This window comes from Sturnira hondurensis, unplaced genomic scaffold (assembly GCF_014824575.4).
Source record: "Sturnira hondurensis isolate 20B ecotype Veracruz unplaced genomic scaffold, ASM1482457v3 Scaffold0000780, whole genome shotgun sequence".
Classification (NCBI taxonomy): domain Eukaryota; kingdom Metazoa; phylum Chordata; class Mammalia; order Chiroptera; family Phyllostomidae; genus Sturnira; species Sturnira hondurensis.
In genome coordinates this window covers 12,807,246-12,826,936 of record NW_028073411.1, presented here as the reverse complement: position 1 = coordinate 12,826,936, position 19,691 = coordinate 12,807,246, and the positions used below count along the sequence as shown (strand labels likewise).

General features: G+C 45.3%; 1 protein-coding gene across 4 annotated transcripts in view; it reads right to left on the bottom strand.

Annotated features, from left to right (window-relative positions):
• Positions 1-19,691, bottom strand: part of BOD1L1 (biorientation of chromosomes in cell division 1 like 1) — a 51,796-nt gene that overhangs the window by 6,063 nt on the left and 26,042 nt on the right. For 3 of the 4 annotated variants that reach the window (XM_037045740.1, XM_037045761.1, XM_037045771.1), the window contains 15 exons: positions 19,578-19,642; positions 18,080-18,164; positions 14,433-14,476; positions 12,751-12,811; positions 11,159-11,229; positions 10,495-10,567; positions 8,448-8,527; positions 6,691-6,775; positions 6,272-6,345; positions 5,211-5,286; positions 5,094-5,128; positions 4,084-4,129; positions 1,381-1,430; positions 1,200-1,284; positions 636-789 (listed from right to left, as the gene is read on the bottom strand). In XM_037045740.1, coding sequence (XP_036901635.1) covers positions 636-789; positions 1,200-1,284; positions 1,381-1,430; positions 4,084-4,129; positions 5,094-5,128; positions 5,211-5,286; positions 6,272-6,345; positions 6,691-6,775; positions 8,448-8,527; positions 10,495-10,567; positions 11,159-11,229; positions 12,751-12,811; positions 14,433-14,476; positions 18,080-18,164; positions 19,578-19,642 — 1,084 coding nt within the window. The remainder of the gene's footprint in view (positions 1-635; positions 790-1,199; positions 1,285-1,380; positions 1,431-4,083; positions 4,130-5,093; positions 5,129-5,210; positions 5,287-6,271; positions 6,346-6,690; positions 6,776-8,447; positions 8,528-10,494; positions 10,568-11,158; positions 11,230-12,750; positions 12,812-14,432; positions 14,477-18,079; positions 18,165-19,577; positions 19,643-19,691) is intronic. The other variant, XM_037045751.1, reaches the window with a different exon arrangement.

Below are 19,691 nucleotides of genomic sequence, written 5' to 3'. Positions count from 1 at the left end.
TTCCCTGCAAGGCTGTGCTGAGACCTGACTATTCCCACGCACACTGTGATGTAAGGCGAGAGGTCATTGGCATTGCGCAAACTCATCTGACCATGACACTCTTTTCCAGAGGCTTCTGGCTATGCTAGGGTTTGGCAAACATGAAATAACCAGTCATTTAAGTTAAAAATGGTCACATGTGGGCAATTTCACGTGACCAGCCTCTCCATGGCACTGGTTAGAGGTGTCTCCCACAGACAGGGCGCTCTCTCCCTCCCTGGATGGAGCCTGCCGCTCGAAAGGACTGCTGGACCCATCTGCGTTTCCACCCACGGCGAGCCGCACTTCAGAGACGGGTGCTCATGTGCGATAACCACTGTGAAGGAACTGGACGGGTCCCACCACACAGGCACCTAACACTGGCAAAGATTCTGAAGCAACGCTCCATCACGGTTTAAGACAGAAACCAGGTTCTTCAAGGAGAACCGACATGCCAGAGGGCCGAGAGCACGTGCTGTCTGCTGGAGACACAAGGAAGAGAACAGCTTGCACTGCGGCACGAGCGCGCCACTGAAAGCAGCAGCCCCACGAAACTTGAGCTGTTTCCCGTATGGAGGTGGGGAAGGGTCTCTGGAAGCTCTGCTTTGCCCTGTTACCTCTGAGCCTCTGATCTGGTGGCAGACCTGGTGGTGGCTCCCGAGGGCTCGTCGTCTTCCTCCTCTTCCTCCTCCTCCTCAGACTCCTGGTCTTTCTTGTCCTCGGGTGCCTCAGAGACGGATTTCTGGCGTTTTCTTTCTGGTTCTGAGGATTCTGTTCAAACAGAAGGGGAACACCTGGATTGTACAATTCCCAAAGACTTCAAAAGGCCAGAGCCACGGGGTTCAGGGCGCAGGGTATTAGGGACTTAGGGGCAGAAGTGGTTTTCCACTTCCTTTCTGCTTCAGCACTTGCAGCCCACCACTGTTTAACTTAGTCTCAAACACATTTGGGAGAGTTTACTTAGGCAGTTCACAGCCAGCACTCACGCAGGCTTCGCAGGCTCTCAGAAACACATCTGGGATGTGCCATTTCTGACACGGGATTAGAGCCATTTCACACGTATTTACGTAATACTAATATTAGCTGTACCCCGCTGACTTTTTCCTCATCTAAAGGAAAACTCCGAAAAAGGTGATTTTGAAATACTAAGAGCCCATAATCAGGATCTGCTAGGAACATACCAGCATCGTCAGATAAAGTCAGCGAGCGCTTGGGCTTTCTTCCTCTCCGGCGCACGCTTGCTACTGTTTTCTCTTCACTGTCATCCTGGAAGAGTTACATTCGAGTTGACAGAGCAGTCCATTGCACATGTACTGAGTGTGTTTCTCAAAGACATATCTTGATAAGAAAACCAACACTTACATTGCTTATACTTCTTTCCTGCAGGGCCCCTGTTTCTTTATTGGACTCATCTTTAAGAAAAAGGGAATCTCTGCATTAATACTTGATTAGTGCAAGACTAAATGTCAACAGTCCAGCTGTGGTCTATGAATATGCCAGTGCTAATTAATGCATTTTTATACAATTCATCATTGTTTTGTATTAGCCATGTAAAGCCTGAGTCAGAATAACCAGCACGTTGGAATGTCGGTCAAGACACTGAAGATGTGTCATTAATAAGCTCTTGAGAAAGGGAGGAGGAAGGGGACACTGAGAGATCCCCCAAAAGGTACCGGGAACTGCAGGTCAGGACTGCAGATATCACCAAAATCTCAATGTTGCTCTGTAAGTACTATCATCCCATTTCACAGTTAGGAAAAAAGAGGCTCCAGGAACTCAAGCAGTATGCTCAGAGTCACATAACTGAGGAGCTGGGTGACAGCTGGAGTTCTTTGACTAATACTTACGTTATGGTAACTAAATACTTACGTATTGGTACCTAAAAAGTATGTATATGAGACTGTGCTAGCTTGTATTTGTCTGTTCTTTATGTACTTTGCTTTCTCTAGGTGCTACAATTTTCTGAGACTGGATTGGTAAGAAAAATAAAGTTTAGTTCAATATACCATCTTCAAATAGCTAGAATTATGGGATGCTCATGAGACACTCCACAACATAGATACTTCTCATTAGTGATGGGGCCGCGGCAGCTGCCCTTTTCTTGAGTTCAATATATTCAACACTAACACATACGGAAGAGTTGAACCAAGAAAATGCCAACAGAGAAGAATCCTGTCTTACACTGGTCATCATTACCCAGGTTCAGAGAATTACTGCCAAACAACCACCAAACACACCTGCATGGCTTCACTCTGAGTCTTTTAAAGGACATTCAAGTTATGTAACTTCTTCTTATATGGATTTAAAATATTATAATATTGTGACTCAAACTCGTTAAAAGCCAAACATAAGCAGAATCTCCTTTTTAAAACTAAGAAACTAACCAACTGAAGCCTGATGTTAGGTTGCAATGTGCTGATGTGTGAAAAACAAAACATAACAAAAAAAAGAAACTAACCAAGCAAGCAACAAACCTTCTTTTCCAAGAGATGAGCGAGCTGGAGTGTGGCCCCCAGGTCACACAGTTAGCTGTGGAGACGCTGTTAAAACAGTCTGCACCTGCGTGCCCGTGGTGACCGGAGCACGCTGCTGCTTTGGTCCGGGGTAGCTTCTCACTCACCCTTCTGCCTACGTCAACCCCTTAAAACCCATTAGTGGATCTTTTTGCTTTTATGTTGTTGCAGACCGCTCTGCCTGGTTCTAGGAATTGTATCTCGACCCCTTGTGGCTAAGGGCGAGGGACGACCTTTGGAATTCGAGCCACAGGAGACAAGGCTTGTCTCTGGTAGCAAAGGCTGCCTCAGTTTCCTCTCCCTACCCCCAAAGCTTGGTTGGAAGTCAATGACTGGTAAGACCCCTCACGGGGGGCTGGGGGGGGCAACCTAAGCCAGACTCAATCACTTAGGAGGCCTTCATGGAAGGACTGGGCGGGGGGGCTGCAATAAAAAGCAATGGACTCTTGCCTGCCCCTGCCAGCTTTGTCAAAGCCAGAGTCCCCATGTTCTCTGGGAGAAGCGCTTCCTGGCTCTAATCCCCTTAAACCTGAATACCTATTGGGGAGGGGTGCAGCTCCTTGCCTTGCTAGAGCATGTCCTGGGGAAAATCTGGCATCACAAAGACCTGCAGATAAACCTGTGAAATCTGCTTTGCTAAGAGTGCATTCATATGTTAAGGGTTCGAGCAGGAAATCCTAAAACTCTGTTTCTGACAGACTGACTCACAGTAAGCCCTCAGATTTCTTTGAAATGTTATCTACTGTTTGATCCTTGCCGCCATGTATTCCTGTGTATTACAACCCAATAAAAAGCCCTGGAAGAGGGGGCTGGAGGCCTTTTCCTCCTAGGAGAAACTGGCCACTGCCCACAGCCTTTTCCCTCTGGGAAAATGGCCACTTCTCCTCCCTAAACAGATCACATTATATCTTGGTCATGATTACTCTCCATTTGTGGCACCCAGGGGGACTTGCGAGGGAAGTTGCCCCCACATTATGTAAGTTATCAAACGATGAAATAAATATACACACACATTGTGAAACATTCTGGAAAATGTAGGCAACATTAACAAATAACATTGAATGTTCTCAGCATCCCATCATCCAGAGTGAATTATTATCAACATTTGTTTGGAACAAGGACAAAACCATTTGAAACAATTTTATCTCCTGCATCCTGGCTTTGTAAGCTGCAAAGGCTGCTTTCAGAATTCTTCTGAGAACAATAGGCTCTTGTGCTGAACTAGTATCTTTGTGATAAGTGTGGCCTGTCCCCAGCCTAGCCTACTTCTCCCTTACACAGGTCCAGGAAATTACCATTTGCACATGGCAAAGTGCCTTGCCTAGTCTTATTCTTGCCTTTGTCCTCCTCTCTGAAAGCTTCCCAGACTTCTAAAATCGAGAAAGGCTCAGATCACAGGAAAAGCCAATATGCACATTCTCTCATGGCTATACAGACAACTGTTTTTTACCAAAAACACTTCGGCAAGAAGCAACGAAACTGTGAAAGCCACCTCAACAGTCTCCCGTGCCCTCCCTCACATCACACGCAGAGCAACACAGCGGGCACAGACCTGTTTGCATTACTTTCAGTTTGCTGCCAGGTGGAGATTGTTCTACCTGCATTTAAAGAAACAAACAGGGCACTGAAGTCAGCAATTTGTCATCATCCCCTGGAAGGAAGGATCGGGACTGCTACTTATTATGCAGGCAGAACATCCAGTCCTCTTTTCTGCAGTGAGGAAGTGTACCGAGTCAACATGGCGGCTCTGCTTCTATCGGGGCTGCCTCGGCCCCCTCCCCGGCCACTCCAGTCCCCGGCACTGGAGGACATGTAGCACAGCCCAATGTTAACGGTCCCAACCCCAGCGAACCAGCTCATACACTGGGAAATGCACTTACACGTGCCCCTTTGGTTTTGCTGTCTTACAGTAATCCTGTGGTCTCTAAGGAAATGGAGCCCCCAAAAGGTCGTGGTGCCACAGGGCTGGGAGTCAATGTGGGGCTGAGGCCTGAATCCTGCATGCTTTTGTCAGGTCAGCGAACATGGGTCTGTCCTTCTAATAATGTCACTGACACTCATGCAATGAGATCCTGATACAATGATTTGGTTGGCCATATACTTCAGGGTCAAAGATAAAGAACGTTTAAAAAGAGCACGTGCCACTGAGGGATTTTCTGCACTGAAATCGGGGTACGATTTACTACAAAAGGAATGTGGCAGAAAGTAGCAACACAGTGAGGCACCAGCAATTTCCCTAAAGAAGCCACTACCTAACACTGCGTAATGCAGCAAATTTCTATATTTTAATGATGGGAGACCACAACAGGTAAGTCCCTAGTAGATTTTTATGTAATCGAACTCACAAGTGAGGAAGGAATCAGACTGTAGAATAATGCGTATGTAAAAATATTAGTAATCTGATATTATTTGAATGGTAATCAATGTTTTATTTAAGAAAAGTCATTTAGAGCTTTTCAAATACTTTTAAAAAATAAAGTTGTTGAAAATATTAGATACTCTATACCCTTTCTAGGTCAAGAGCAAACATTCAAAGAGTTCTCATCTTTTGCAATTACTTACAGTGACAACGCCAGTATCTGCTTTGCAGTCTTCTTCTAAAAAATGCAAAAACAAATCTCACTTAGAAACTCAGCTGGAAAATTGCTTGTGTGAACTAAAAACACGCCAAATACCTACTTGTTTTCAAGGCTGTTTCCACAGGGTGTTTACGAGGTCTTCCTCTTTTCCTTTTAACAATTACTGGCTGATCTTCCTACAAGGAAAAGGAAAACAGATGACTTTTATCCTCTCCGACACAAATGCATCTCCCTTTCTCAAAATGAGATTCAGACCTCCTTCTGTGCCGGCTCCGTCACTTAGAAAACGCAGGCCCTGGGGCTCAGGGCCTCCTTTCTCAGGGCCGTCCCCTTGCCTCCGGCACTGGCAGCTGCATGTGAACCCCCAGTCCTGAGGACTCTGAGGTAACACAATGCACGTAAGCAGTCTGTGTCGGCCCTCCCTTCCGGAATAAATACGCATATCCATTTAAATTGGGGGTTAGTTCAGTCACTTGTGACCAAACATCGTTCCTGATGAAGAACAAAGGAGGCCACTGATTGTCTCATACAGAAGTATGAGAAAACAGAAGGGATTATTTAAAAGACGGCAAACCTGGCAATGGTTGGTTACCTAGAAGATCTGGCTGGGGGACAGGCTGTTTCCCTGGGTTTCGGGCCTGTCCCAGGCCAGTGCAGTTCTGTGCCCCACTGGGCTCTGCAAATCTGAACGGGTCAGGAGTGAGCAGCCTCTGCGGAGGCCGTGTGAACTGGGTCCCGGGTGGGGCTGCTTGCTGGGCCTTCTGCACACCCGGCTGCCGCTCCCATTCTGTCCCGCCCAGACTCCTGGCACAGCAGCACCCTGCTCTCTGGCCCGACGCGGGGGGTGGCTCGGCTGTGCTAAGCAAGCTGCCAGGGTGGGAACCTGACGTGGCCAGAGAGGCACAGCTCTGGTCGGATCCTGTGATAGTGGCTTAACAGAAGTAGGTCTCATACAAATGACCGGATGAAATGAAGACGGAAAGAACAAAATGAATCAAAATGACACTGATAAAATACACTGTAGGAAATGGTGTCCCACTGTACTTAAAAAATAGCTTCTTCGACTCCTTCAAAATAAAGAAAATTTAGGTAACAGCATTTACTGCATTTGCTTTTAGTCCTTGAGTTAATCGCAGAAATAAATATGAAAACCTTCCTTACCTCCTGAGATTTGACGTTGTCATCATCATTTTGCTCTGCCTTTTCGCCAGCAGCTTCACCGCTGCTGTATTCGTCTGCAGAAACAGTGGAGCTCAGTCACAGCTGGGGACATGGCCAGTCTCATGGCTGTGACACCACCCAGGTGACTGGCACAATCCCTGTCACACGTGCACATGCGCTCCACTCTCAGGCCTGTGCCACCAAAGTTAGTAAGCCAGAGTCTGGTTAACTGGTAAGCAGCACACTTTGGGTGGAACTGGATCCAAATGAGAAATGACACCCAAGCCCTACAGATGCCAAGCAAGTGGGTGACTGGAAGGTCACAGGGAAGCGAAGGAGGGAAGGCTGTTTCAGCGGGTGAATGCTGGCTGCCTGCAGGGTTAGTCTCTCACAACTCGTCTCGCGGATGCAGAACTCACCTCTTTCTTCCATGGCCCTTGAAGCAGCACCGCTTGTGTTGGGACTTGTTTTAGATGATTCTTCCAAGTCCCCAGAGCTCTCGTCCTGTGGAGCAGTTAAACAAGAGGCCTCTTTTCAAACTGCTTCCAGTCATCCTCCCAAAGTGTTCCTTTCTATTTCAAAAACAAATTTCCCAGTGGCCTTTCAAAATAGTTTGTTGCAAACTGCTTCAAAAAAGTAACTATTGTTGCTGCCAGTGAAACTATAAAAAAGATACAAATTCTGAAGGCAGAAGAACATGAGATAAGATTCAACCATAAAGCACCAAGGCTAGTTTTTGGTTCGCCCCTGCAAAATGGAAATCACTCTTCTCTTCCCCCTGGACTTTGTGTTTTTTGAGGGAAAGTATGCAGGAAGATAGAAACTTGTACAGATTTTTTTCTTCCCCTGGGAGGGAGGGCTAAACTGGAAGGGTCTTCAGTGGGGCTGACTGACAGCAATGATCTCTTCTTCCAGTTAAATTAATCACTTTGGTAGCAAAAACATTTTGAGTATGAAACACCAGAATGCTTACATTATAATACTAATATATGAACAAAAAATATAAATAAGGCTTAATCTCAGAGTGCTGTTTCATAATACCGAAAACACTACACACATGACTTTTCACTGAAAACGACAGGAAAACGAAGAGGTGCCCTCCGATCGGCCTCTCTGCAAACTGGGGAGTGGCGTCTCAGGACGGCCGCTCTGGGGGCCCAGGCAGTGACGGCCCTCACGGCCCCGTCCTGCCTTGGCTACAACCAGTTGAAATTCATAATATGTGACTTTCTTTAGTTGTTGAAATTCTCTCACTACAGTTTATTTAGTTCATCGGCTATTAAGGGAAAAAGGGACTCTGAACTGGTTTCAGTGCCTGGAAGTCAGCTGCGTATATTTTTACAGGTTGATTTAACTCCTTTTGGAACAAGGTGGAAAAAATAAATTATGGAAAGAGAGAGAACAAGGAGATGGAGCAAGTTTGGAACAGACACTGAAGAGTACTGAGTCTCAGAAATGGAAGAGTAGCCCGGAGGTGGTACCAGCCAGCGGATGGAGAAAGCTGGGCCTAGAATCAGAGGAGGCGGGACAGAAACAAGAAACGGAAGCCCCAAGATGGAAACAGACCATGGGAAAAAAGGTAGTGGGTAATGCCTGTTCTTGCACAGCATATGTTTTAGGGGAGGGAGTAAGGTAGAGAGAAGGCAGAACACTAAAATTTAAATTACCATGCGCTCCTGCATCTCACTGATTTGGTGTGTGTGTATCGTAACAAAGCACATCACACTTGGGAGGAAAGCACCTAAAAACCTAATGAGGTCAACAACACGGACAAACTCGAAGCCCGGACTATATCTAAAACTGTGGTAGGAAATAATCATATAGTATAAAGTTATATAGAAATCTATACTTAAAACCTATATAATATTATTAACCAATGCCACAATAAATTTTAAAAAGATAAAAAGAAAAAAAGAAAAAATTGTCCCTGGATTTCTATTAGTTTCTATCTTACAACAAATATGTTAAATGTAATTTCTTCTGTAAAAAAATCAAAATAAAATGAAGCGCAATGTGTTATTATTGAGCCAAAAATACACCTTTTACAATCAATACAGAGATTAACATTTGACATATATAAAGTAAAAGCGATAAAAGAATGAAAAAATATGTAAGTATTCACAGTGACAGAATCAGGTTACTCCAAAAATTTAAAATGAATTATGTGGAAAAATACCTTTGTGTCTTGTGGCTCAGTTTCAGAACGTTGCTTCTGTGCTGGTTCTACTTTGGAATCCAGGACATCTGAATTATCATCTATAAATCAGTTTGGACAGAAGCACAGAGGAATACAAAGCTAAATGGAAACGGAATGCGTAGTTCTATTTTAGGACAGCCTGAGACTTCTTTCTTAAGCTCCTGGTGCAGTGAAGCTGCTGATTCTAAATGTACTTTTAACACCACGTGGTTTGAGGACTGAACACAGAGAGGCCTCGGCTTTGGCCAAGCCAAAAGTTAATAAATAATAATATAAAAACCCACAAATGCTTGTGACACCAGAACACAGCCATTCTATGGAAAAGGCTGAGGGTGGGCAGAGTGCCCACGGATATCTGAACTTCCTACACAGGTACCTAAGACACAGATCAAGGCCCATGGGCCGAATCCGTCCCTCCACCGGGTTTTATCCGGCCCAGCACCGTGTTTCCACCCGGCAGCAGCGCCGAGCTCTCAAGTAACTGTTAAGGAGCAGTTACATTTATGCAGTCCTATAAATTACATCCAGCCCCTTGAAGGCGACTGTGAGGCTGATGTGGACCCCGGTGCAAATGAATTTGACACCCCTGAAGAGGTACAAATTGATGATGAAGATCATGGGCTTGGCTGCGAATCTCTCCAAATTTTATTTTCTTTTTTTTTAAGTGGTAATAATACCTAACACATAGTTACTATCAACATGTATATAGTACCATGGATAATAGCCATAGTATGAATTCAGTAACTATGAAATAGTTATGTTCCTCATCATGTAAGTACTTACCCATTCTTTCTCACATGTTATTTAACAAGTGCTGAGTTTGTACAGGTGTCAGATATTAAAGCACAAAAGTCTCTGCACTGTCCATTACCGCAGCCACTAGCTGCGTGGGCCTACTGAAATTTACGTTAATTGAAATGGAACAGAGTTAAAGATTCAGCCTTTCATGTGTACTGACCCCACTCAAATGCTCAACAGTCTCACGTGGCTGTTATCCTGGACAAAACAAATACAGACTGGAACACCCTCCATCACTGCAGTGAGTTCTACTGAATGGGACTGTTACAGACCAGGAGAAAGTCAGACAGTACGAGGCCCAGAAGGGCCACTATGCACCTTCGCCATAGTGCTTCCCGAGCTCTGCAGGGCATCTGTTTATGATTCCAGGCCCGGTTAACAGAGGGAGCCCGGGTCTTGTGTGTTCCAGGAAACAACATAGTTTCTAGATCAAGTCCAGAAACAACCCTGCGGGCCTCAAGGGAGGCTGGAAACAAACAAACTCGAGAGCTGGGAAGTAAACAATTGCAGTTCACCCTTGAACAACGCAGGCCTGACTTTTAAAGTCTGCAATCTACATGGAGCCATGCAGTTCAAACCCACATGCCTCAAGGGTCAGCTGTATTTTCTACCCTCAGCTGGGAAGCCGTGCATGTGGAGAGCTCACTTATGTTACACTCAGATTTTCAACTTTGCAGGTGGCCAGGGCCCCAACCCTCTTGCTGATCAAGGGTCCATTGCACTACCCTCTAGAGCAGGGGTGTCAAACTCATTTTTACTGGGGGCCATATCAGCCTCACGGTTGTTAAGGAGTTGTAATTTCAACTCCTTAACAGTTAGAGTAGTTACATTTATACAGTCCTAAAATCACACTCGGCCCTTTGAAGGCAACCACAAGGCTGACGTGGCCCCCCGTGAAGATGAGTTCGACACCGGCTCTACATTTTCTGTTGTCAGCCCACTATTCCGCAGGTGAAAACAGTCCGATTTTCAAAGCTGTCGAAACAGGAAGGTATATACTCTAAATACCCAGTTCATCTTCTGAAGAGGGGTAATGCTTCTTTNTACATTTATACAGTCCTAAAATCACACTCGGCCCTTTGAAGGCAACCACAAGGCTGATGTGGCCCCCCCGTGAAGATGAGTTCGACACCGGCTCTACATTTTCTGTTGTCAGCCCACTATTCCGCAGGTGAAAACAGTCCGATTTTCAAAGCTGTCGAAACAGGAAGGTATATACTCTAAATACCCAGTTCATCTTCTGAAGAGGGGTAATGCTTCTTTCTTTTTCTTTTAGGTGTGTGCCGTTCTTTTTCTTCCACCTGGAATTAAGAATGACTCTGTTAGAGGGACTTCAATTTGCATCCCGTCCACTGAAATGGACACATTAGCTTCTCGCCTTTGGAATATGTTTTTATATACTTTTTAAAAGTCTAAAATAACACTTTTGGCATCTAGATTTGAATTAGACTAAGCTTGAGTCTTTTTTTAATTCTAACATAAATCCATACAAAATAGTCAAATCTGTTTCTGGTTATATACTGTATTTCAACAGTAATAAATTACATTGAAAAAAGTAGTTCTTATTTTACCATCTCTGAAGTCAGGCTATGCCTTATAACCGACAGCATGTCCTGAGCTACCTGGTAGTGTTTCTCTCTGAGTGCCCACGAAAGGGCCGATGGAAATGCAAATGCAAAGCACGCCTGAGGGCACCACGTGGACACGTCCAGTGACCCTGGGAGCTGTCAGTCACCTGGATGTTACAGAGCACACACGGATAGAAGTGACAGGGAGAACCCTGACCACTTCACTGTGTTTTTCACATACACCAAGAAGTTGCCCCTTTATGCACAGGTGAAATCACTGTGCATGAAACATGAAATCTGTAATTCTAAATTATGAAAACCCACCTCTTTAGAATTTGTTTCAACGCTGTGACCTCTTATGTCTTCTGTGTCATCTTTGCTACCACTGGACATGCCTGAGTAATAAACATGAAAAAGAAAACCCACCTTAACCATTCATTAATTCCAACACTTATTTTAGGGGTGTGTGGCAGGGGGAAGGGAAGAAGGGTAGAACACTGCACAGATGACGGTGATGGCTCCTCACGACAACTATGACAGGAAAACCCCACGGTTTCCATTTCCAGAGGTGAGTGAGCAGGGCTCAGGGAGGGAGCAGGATCCCTGGGCTCGACACCTGGCCCGTGCAGCAGCATAGCGTGCAGGAGTGTCCAAAGAAACCAGGAGGTATCACGTCATACTCATCAGGTTAGCGAACACCCCGAACCACCTGACAATGCCAGCTGCAGGAGAGGTGTGGAGTGACCACTGGGAAACCACCTGGCGACAATCTAGCACATTCAGTCAAGCGGGAGAGGTGCCTACTGACCCAGCACTGGCGCACCTGGAATGACAGGTGCACTCACTACACAGGCCCTGGGAAACAGGGGCAGGATCCCACGCAGGAACACTCTACATAATTGGGAGAAGTGCCAAAAAACCTAAAGAAGCAGACAATAGTAACTGCTCTATTCACATGTGGACTACTAAAGAGTGAAAGAAAAAAGTAACTAGACAGCCACCAACGTGACAATCTTTCAGGACATAATGCTGAATGAGCAAATGCGGAGGAGACAGATTCCACAGCACGGCACCCTCTTCCTAGAACGGGCACCAGAGGCTGGACGTTGTGCGTGGGCACAAACAGCGAGTGCAGAGTGCTGGCTCCCCGTGGGGCAGACAGAAGGAGACGGGGATCGGGATGGTCTAGTTCGGATCGACTGTATCTGTAACGTTTCTAAACAGGGTTTGAAGCCAATGTACTAGTTTCAGGATACGACAAAACTAGGGGATGAGTACAAGGATTTACAATTATTGCCGCTTTACTGTGGTTTGAAATATAGTATAATACATAAAAATAACTGCATAGGGGATTGCCACCTCTTTCCCCATCCTTGGGATAGAGAATTAACAAAATCAGTAGGAAGAAGAACACCCTATGGTCTGTCTGAGAAGAGAATCATCCCTCTCACGGGATAATCCCTCTCAGCTGGCAGTCCTCACGGGTGTTGGGGGGTGAGACCTAAGCCTGGGACGTGGCACTCCTGCGCTGGGCCCACCTGAGACCGCCCGTCAGAGGGTAATGGCGTCCGGTACTCAGCACAGAACTTCTCTGACAGTACAAACCTCAGGGACTATACCCTCTGCACTTGCAATGGACTGAGTCCACTGTGAGGTGACTGGCAAAATTCTAGTGTTTAAGGCAAGGCACCACGTATAAGCTGCATGGCCTTGACTAGCCACTGGGCCTCTCACACCTCACTGTCCTCAACTACTGACGCGATGCTCTTTGCACTCACCTTACTAGATCGCATTAATAAATGAGAGAAAATCTGAGAAGTACGGTAATCAGCACGGGGCCAGGCACACAGGAGGCACTTAACAAAAGGCAATTATAATTACTATGAAAATCACTACTCTGAAACCCATTAACTTACCTTCTTTGTTATGACATTTGCTGTGGATTTCTTCATTTGTTCTTGAGCCTGAGTTTTTGACCTAAACATAAGCAAAAGATGTTGTTAATGGATAATCTGAGAAGTCTTGAGAGCAGAAAGGAGAAAACAAAGGTAATTAACGTGACTGGCTGTTTGTGGGATGATGAAAGGGGCTGGAATGCATGTTCTTTTTAATTTCACCACGAAGTTCAAGAGCAGAGAGCCATCTTCCTTTCGAAGAAGTTTCCATTTAATAAATTATCATCTACTATGTTTACTCTCCTTTAAAATGGTATGGCAAAAGAATAATACAAGAAAATACTTCTGAATTCTATGCATTCTTTTCCCATCCAATGATCCCCCACGATCTTCTTTTTCCTTTATTTAAAAGTGCTAAAGGATTCTGTCATTCTGCCCTAAGATTTCCCTTTGGTAAATCTTGTCAACTGTACTTCTTGTTTTATTTATTTATTTTATTTATTTATAGACAGAGAGATGGACTGATTTGTTGTTCCCCTTATTTATGCATTTATTGCTTCATTCTTGTATGTGCCCTGACTGAGGATTGAACCTGAAACCTTGGTGTATCAGGATGATGCTCTAATCAACTGAGCTACTCAGCGAGATGTTTTTGTTTCTTTTTTTTTTTTACAAAAAAGGGGAGGTCTCAGGATATCCTACAATGTTTGAAATCCTAGCTACAGAATTCCATGCCTATTTAGAAAAGATGGCAACGCTAAGTGGGGACTTGGATTCAGGGAAGCTCTGAGGTAGGACGGGGCATACTCTCGGGGCCCACAATCGCCTCGATGGCTCTACAGGGTAAACCTGAACCAGACAAGCGGCTTTCCTTCCTTCCTACTCAGCAGACTGTGAGTGAGCTCCCAGCTACAAAACAGACTGTTTCAACAGGGTGAGGAGGGCCCCTGATGCCAGCTGTCTGGTACTAAGTCCTCTAGGAGCTCAGGACAGGATGTGCCTGTCTGCAGTTTGCAAGCGTTTTCAAACTGTTCGCTCCTGGTATGGGATCAGGCCTCCCAAAATGCCTTCAGAAACACAACAAGGAAAAAACAAGTTTTAAGTACAAAAGGGACTGTGAGAGCCACAGGTGAAAAAGATATGTATACATGGCCATTACAGTTTGGTATCTTCAGAAAAGCCTTCCAAAAACATAAATTTAATGTCAGTTCTCAAAACAAAGCCTGTTTTGCCTGCAGTACAGTGATCAATTCATGTTACAAGCTGACCTGCAGTGCCCTTATAGTCATCCGAGCAGGAAGTTCAGTTCTCTGAAGGGTTTCATTAGTACTCACACCTGGGGAGAGCCTTCTAGTCTGAGCCCCGTGGGCCTTCTCCTATGTCCTTGGTGTCATTTCATGACGCTGGCCTAGATTCCATGCTGCTGAATGCGGAGTGACTTTTCTGGGGGTGGGTGGTGGGGAAACAACTATACATATTTCATGACATCAGTGGTATGTTACAGCTGACTGTAGAAAAGGACAAGTCAAGACCCTGGTCAGTGTGCTGAACTCATGTGTACGGCCTGTCATCTAGGGCCACCTGTCTCCTTCAGAAACACGCAGACAAGCCCCCTCAGGACGTCCCCTCTATGGCCACTCTCAACCCACTAAACCAAGACAACCCAAGGATGACAAGGAAACCCTGCCATTGCAGCGACTTACCCTCAGTGATTCGTTCAACACCAAAGGCTCTCTCTGCAGTTCAGCTGTTCAAAACAAAAAGGAGAAATGAGGAAACTGAGCTGCAGGGAAACAGATTTGGAGATGTTTGGGGCACCGAGGTGGGACTATACTGCTAAGGGAATTATAAAACTCTGACGAATCGTCTTCTACAATCCACATCTGTCACCCTGAGAGAAGAACCACAGAAATGTCCGCAGCTCGCCCCTCTACTGTAATGGCAGTGGTCCCTTGGTCACTCCAGTGCCTGCCATGCTCATGACCGGAAGCTCAGAGGAAAGGTGGAAGACCTTCACTCAGTGTTAAGCCACAGGGTAACACTGGTCCATTTATAATAATGCCATGAAATGAAAAGTCAGCTCCCAGCCCCTCAAACAGCAAAGATCTATTTATACTCTACGGAAACCTGAAGTACAAACTCTACTGTTTCTACTCAGCAGCGACAGAATGCACATTTTTCTTCTAAACAACTTCCTTTTACATAAGTAGATCTCCTGCTGAACAGTACAACACAGTAATCTGAACTATAACTGTGGGAACACCGGACTTCAGAACCTCCACGATGGTACCTTTGGGACCATAACAAGTGGAATGTGAATTGTGTGTTCCGTAATTCACACATACAAATTCTAACTAACGCCCCTCTCTGTGTTTTGGATTCCTCTGTCAGGGTCAGGGTTTCCACAGTCGGCCTGAGGGGCTCACCAGCCTGGGGGTGGTCTTCTAGGCTTGCCTGACGACATGCCTGCAAGCTTCTCCAGGTCACATACTGTGAAGCTGCCTGGGAAGGTCCCTGCCCTGACCGCCCCAGGCAGGCCTCGGGAAGGATTCACACACAGTACACCTTAGGAGCTGCCTTTCTCTTGGCCTTTTCCACCTACAGCACACCAACTCACACTTCAGTATTTGGCTCCAAAAAGGGGGAAGAGATAAGTGTTTATCAAAATTCAAAACTTATATATTCTTTGACCTCCCAGTTCACTTTTATGAAAATACTTGGGGGAAACACATACTTACATGAGTGTGGAAGTTCACTGCAGCTTTATTGACAATAGTAAAAACTATAAAAATTGGAGATTGCTAAGATCTACAAATAGGAAAATGCGTTACAGATTACTATTCAGATGAAGTCAATCTGTATATACTGACAATGAAAGAAGCCCACAATATAAGGCTGAGTAAAAACAAAGAAAAAAATTACAGCACAGACACTGTATTATGATTTCATGTCCTAACCAGTGTGGCTCAGGTGGTCCTCCCATAAAGCAAAGGACAGCTGGTTCGATTCCCAGTCGGGGCACATGCCTGGGTTGTGGCCCGGTCCCTAGTTGGGGCATGTGAGAGGGGTCTGATCAACAGATGTTTTTCTCCCTCTCTTCCCCCCAGCCTTCCCCTCTCTCTAACTACAGATGATGTTACAGCTTCTTTCCTAGCACTTCCCCAGCCCCGGTTGTGGTCTAGGGCACACTGTGGTTTCAGAGACGGCAACAGCACTTCGTTTAGGGTGCACATAGCTACCTAAGCTGAATTGGAGTAAATCTTAGGATTTTGGCCACGAATGGTAGGACAAGGATATTTTTCCAGAGAGCATAAATGAGAAAGCAGCTACTCCTGCTGGGGGCCAAAGGAGAAGAGATTGGGCCTTCTTAATGTGTCTGTGGGGAGACCATCATGCTCTTAAATCGTGCTTTGCCTTTACTTTCAGGTTTGTGGATGCTACGGACTGGACGCGTGTGTGCCTGAAATGTACGTGTAAGACCTAGTCCCCAGTGTGACACTATTCGGAGCTGAGTGCTGAGAGGTGATCAGATTTAGATGAGGTCCTAAGGGCACGCAGGGTTCCTGTGATAGGATTAGGGTCCTCATAAAAAAAGGAGATACGCTGGCTGGTGTAGCTCAGTGGACTGAGAGCGGGCCTGAGAACCAAGGAATCACGGTTCGATTCCCAGTCAGGGCACATGCCTGGGTTGCAGGTCAGTTCCCAGCAGGGAATGCTCGAGAGGCAACCATACACTGATGTTTCTCTCCTCTCTCCTTCCCTTCCCCCTCTAAAAAAAGATGAATTAAAAAATCTTTTAAAAAAAAAGAGGAGATACGAGATACTCTTTTGTGTGAGTTCCTGACCCCCACACCAAGGAAGGTCAGATGAGGACATAACCAGGAAGAGAGTCTTCACTCGGAACCTGACTAGGCTGACCCCATAAATTCAGACTTCCCAGCTCTACCACTGTGAGAAGTAAATATTTATTGTTTAAGCCATTCAATCTATGGAATTTCCCCAATCTGAACTAAGATAACGAACTAACAAATTTAAGCAAACATTTATAGAGTTTTAGTACTTGCAACCAAATCACCCTGACTCTTCCATCTGACTTGCACAGGCATTTCAATGTTGTAAAAGACAAAAAACAATTAGCTTATATTTGATCACACACACTACAGTTCCTATCACTTTTTTCCTGGTCAATCTGCAAAGCAGAAGGAAATGTACGGTAATGACTAGAGTACAACCCTGGAAAACTTCTCTAATGTCACGATTCTTCGCATTTCCATTTCCCTAGCCCTGTGGTTCTCAAAGTGTGGTCTAGGCCCTCTCGGGAGTTCCTAAGACCTCCCATTACGGGTATGCAAGGGCCAAAGCACAGTCACAGCACTAAGATGCTGTTCGCCTTTTAAACTCATGAGCACACAGTGAAGTTCCTGGGGCCATACGACGTCCCCACAATTATCTGAAAAGACTGTTATAAAAATCCAACTATACATGTGTGATGCTGGATTTTCTTCATATACTTCAGCCAAGACAACGGACTAGCAATGGACTGACTACAGAAACATATTAAGAGAAGCCAGCTATTTTCTCTTAACCTAGACTTAGAGATTTGCAAAAATGTAAAACGTTACCTGTCTTACTAGATTTTGTTTTGGAACATCTAGCTATTTTTCATGAAAAACAATGTTATTTATGTTAATTTGTCATAGTGAGTTAATTATATTCAATGCATATTTTATAACTTTCTCAGTTTTAATTTCTCATTTGGTAAATGTTAACAGGTATAATCCATACAAGAAAAGTTCTCTGTGGTCCTTGCTGAATTTTAAGTGTCAAGTGGTCCTGGACTAGGGAGTTGGAGTCGCTGCCCTAACCTTTCCTGACACTGGGCACGTGCCTAAAAAGTCTGCAGTGGACGGTGACCCCTGAGGCCCGAGGAGACCGGCAGGGACTGCAAGCTGGGAGTAGCTCTGGCACAGTCTAAGGACCGAGAGCAGGGCTGCAAAGAGGTGGGCGCGCCAGCTGCTGACCTGCCTATTGCAAATGAGCTGTGAGAATAGCACCTAGAAGGGAAGGAAAGTGCAAAGACGCATTTGGGGATGGGGCAGGAGCGTGCTCAAAGCAACTTTCTGTTTGCCACAATGATTTGGAGCTAACGAATTTAGAGAATCACCTCATATAAAACTGATTGACACTTCATAACATAAGGTGTATGTTAAAAATGAAATCGTAGAGTTTCTCGCTAACCTATTTTAAAAAGTGAGAAGCAAACTCCTACAGCCTGTCAGCATATTGTTATGAACCAGCTACTGATTTTAAGCTGCAACGAAAGGTAAACAACCTGCTAAAAGGAGCTTACCTGTCCCAGTCAGCTTTCTCCCACGTGGACGTTCTGATGGTGCTGGAATTTCATGACTGTTCTCTTCTTCCGCTAATGGAAATGTCTAAGAAGTCCAAAGGACCATAAAAAAAGAATTAACTACGGTTTTTATAACAAGAAGGCAAGACAAACCTCAAATGAATGGGAAACCGCCCTCAAAAGAAAACACCCCAGCATCTTGTAGCAATATACAAGCCTACTTTCAAGTCTGTGCACAATTTCAAAATGAATATATGTCAACCTTTAAAAACAAACCACAATAATAAATCTGATCCATTTAATGGAAGCCATCCATCAGTGACTGCTCTCCTACTGCTTTAAAATTAAAACTCCAATCCAGTGCAACATACAAGGCCCTTCCGGCTCAGCACCACTCCCTGGCCAGGCTTGCGCCGCACCACCGCTGACCTAAAACCACCGCAGTGCCCGGGACGCACCGCTGGCCCTTCCCTCTGTCTAGAACACGCTGCTCTGACTGTAAGGCTTTCTTTCGCCACTAGTACACTTGTGCTCTAATTGCAAAATTCAAACACTAACTCAAATGTCCTCGTTGCCAGCCCTCCTGTCTGCCTGTCCTCTGCTCCAGCTCGGTGAGGAGAGGCCCCTCTGCACCATTTGCCCACGCTGGCCGCTGTGCTGCTGTGCAGGCCTGCAGGGTGCCACGGGATCAGGTGGGAAGGGGGCAGGGGGACTAAGTTAGGTAGGTATACCAACAAGCCAGGATAAACTAGCTTTTATTCTAAGTATGATGGAAAGCCACTGGAAAACTTAAGCAGCATAATGACATGACCTAATTTATGGTTTTCAAGATGGCTCTCAAAGCTATACTGATAATCCCAGACTGGAGGGGGCTGGAGAGGGAGGAAGTTCGACAGGGACACTATTCAAGCCCTGGCTTAGACTAGCGTAGTAACTGCAGAAGCAGAAACAGACAGACTCAAGTTATACTCTGGAAATGGAAACTGTAAGAATTGACAATGGAGCCCTGCCCAGTGTGGCTCACTTGGTTGGTCATCATCCTGCAGAGTGAAAGGTCAGCAGTTCGATTCCCAGCCAGGGCACATGCCTAAAATGTGGGCTCAGTCACTGGTCGGGCTGCAAACGGGCAGCAACCGATTGATATTTCTCTCTCACATCAATGTTTTTTTCTCTTTCCCCTTCCCTTCCCCACTCTCTAAAATACACACACACACACACACAATGAACTGGCAATGGAGTAAATGTGGAGTGACAAGGAGAAACAGAGAGTGACTCTTGGGTTTCTGGTTTGAATACATGGAACGGATGATGGCATTACTTACAGAGATCACGGAGGCATTGCGCTCCCCCCACCCCAATGTAACAATAACAATACTTAAGTGCCTGAAGTACAGGGAAAACAAGAGGTATACACTGCTTAAATGCATACGCATGCACACAGGGTGAAATGGCACCGGACACCATTTACAACTCAGCATAACTGCATTATCAGTCGTACCTCGGTTTTCAAGTTGGCTTTCAAGTCCAATCCTCCCAAAACATTCAATGGAGAGCCTTCGTGGCCTAATGAAATTTAAAACCATTAAACCAATGTAAGAATCTGCTTGCAAAA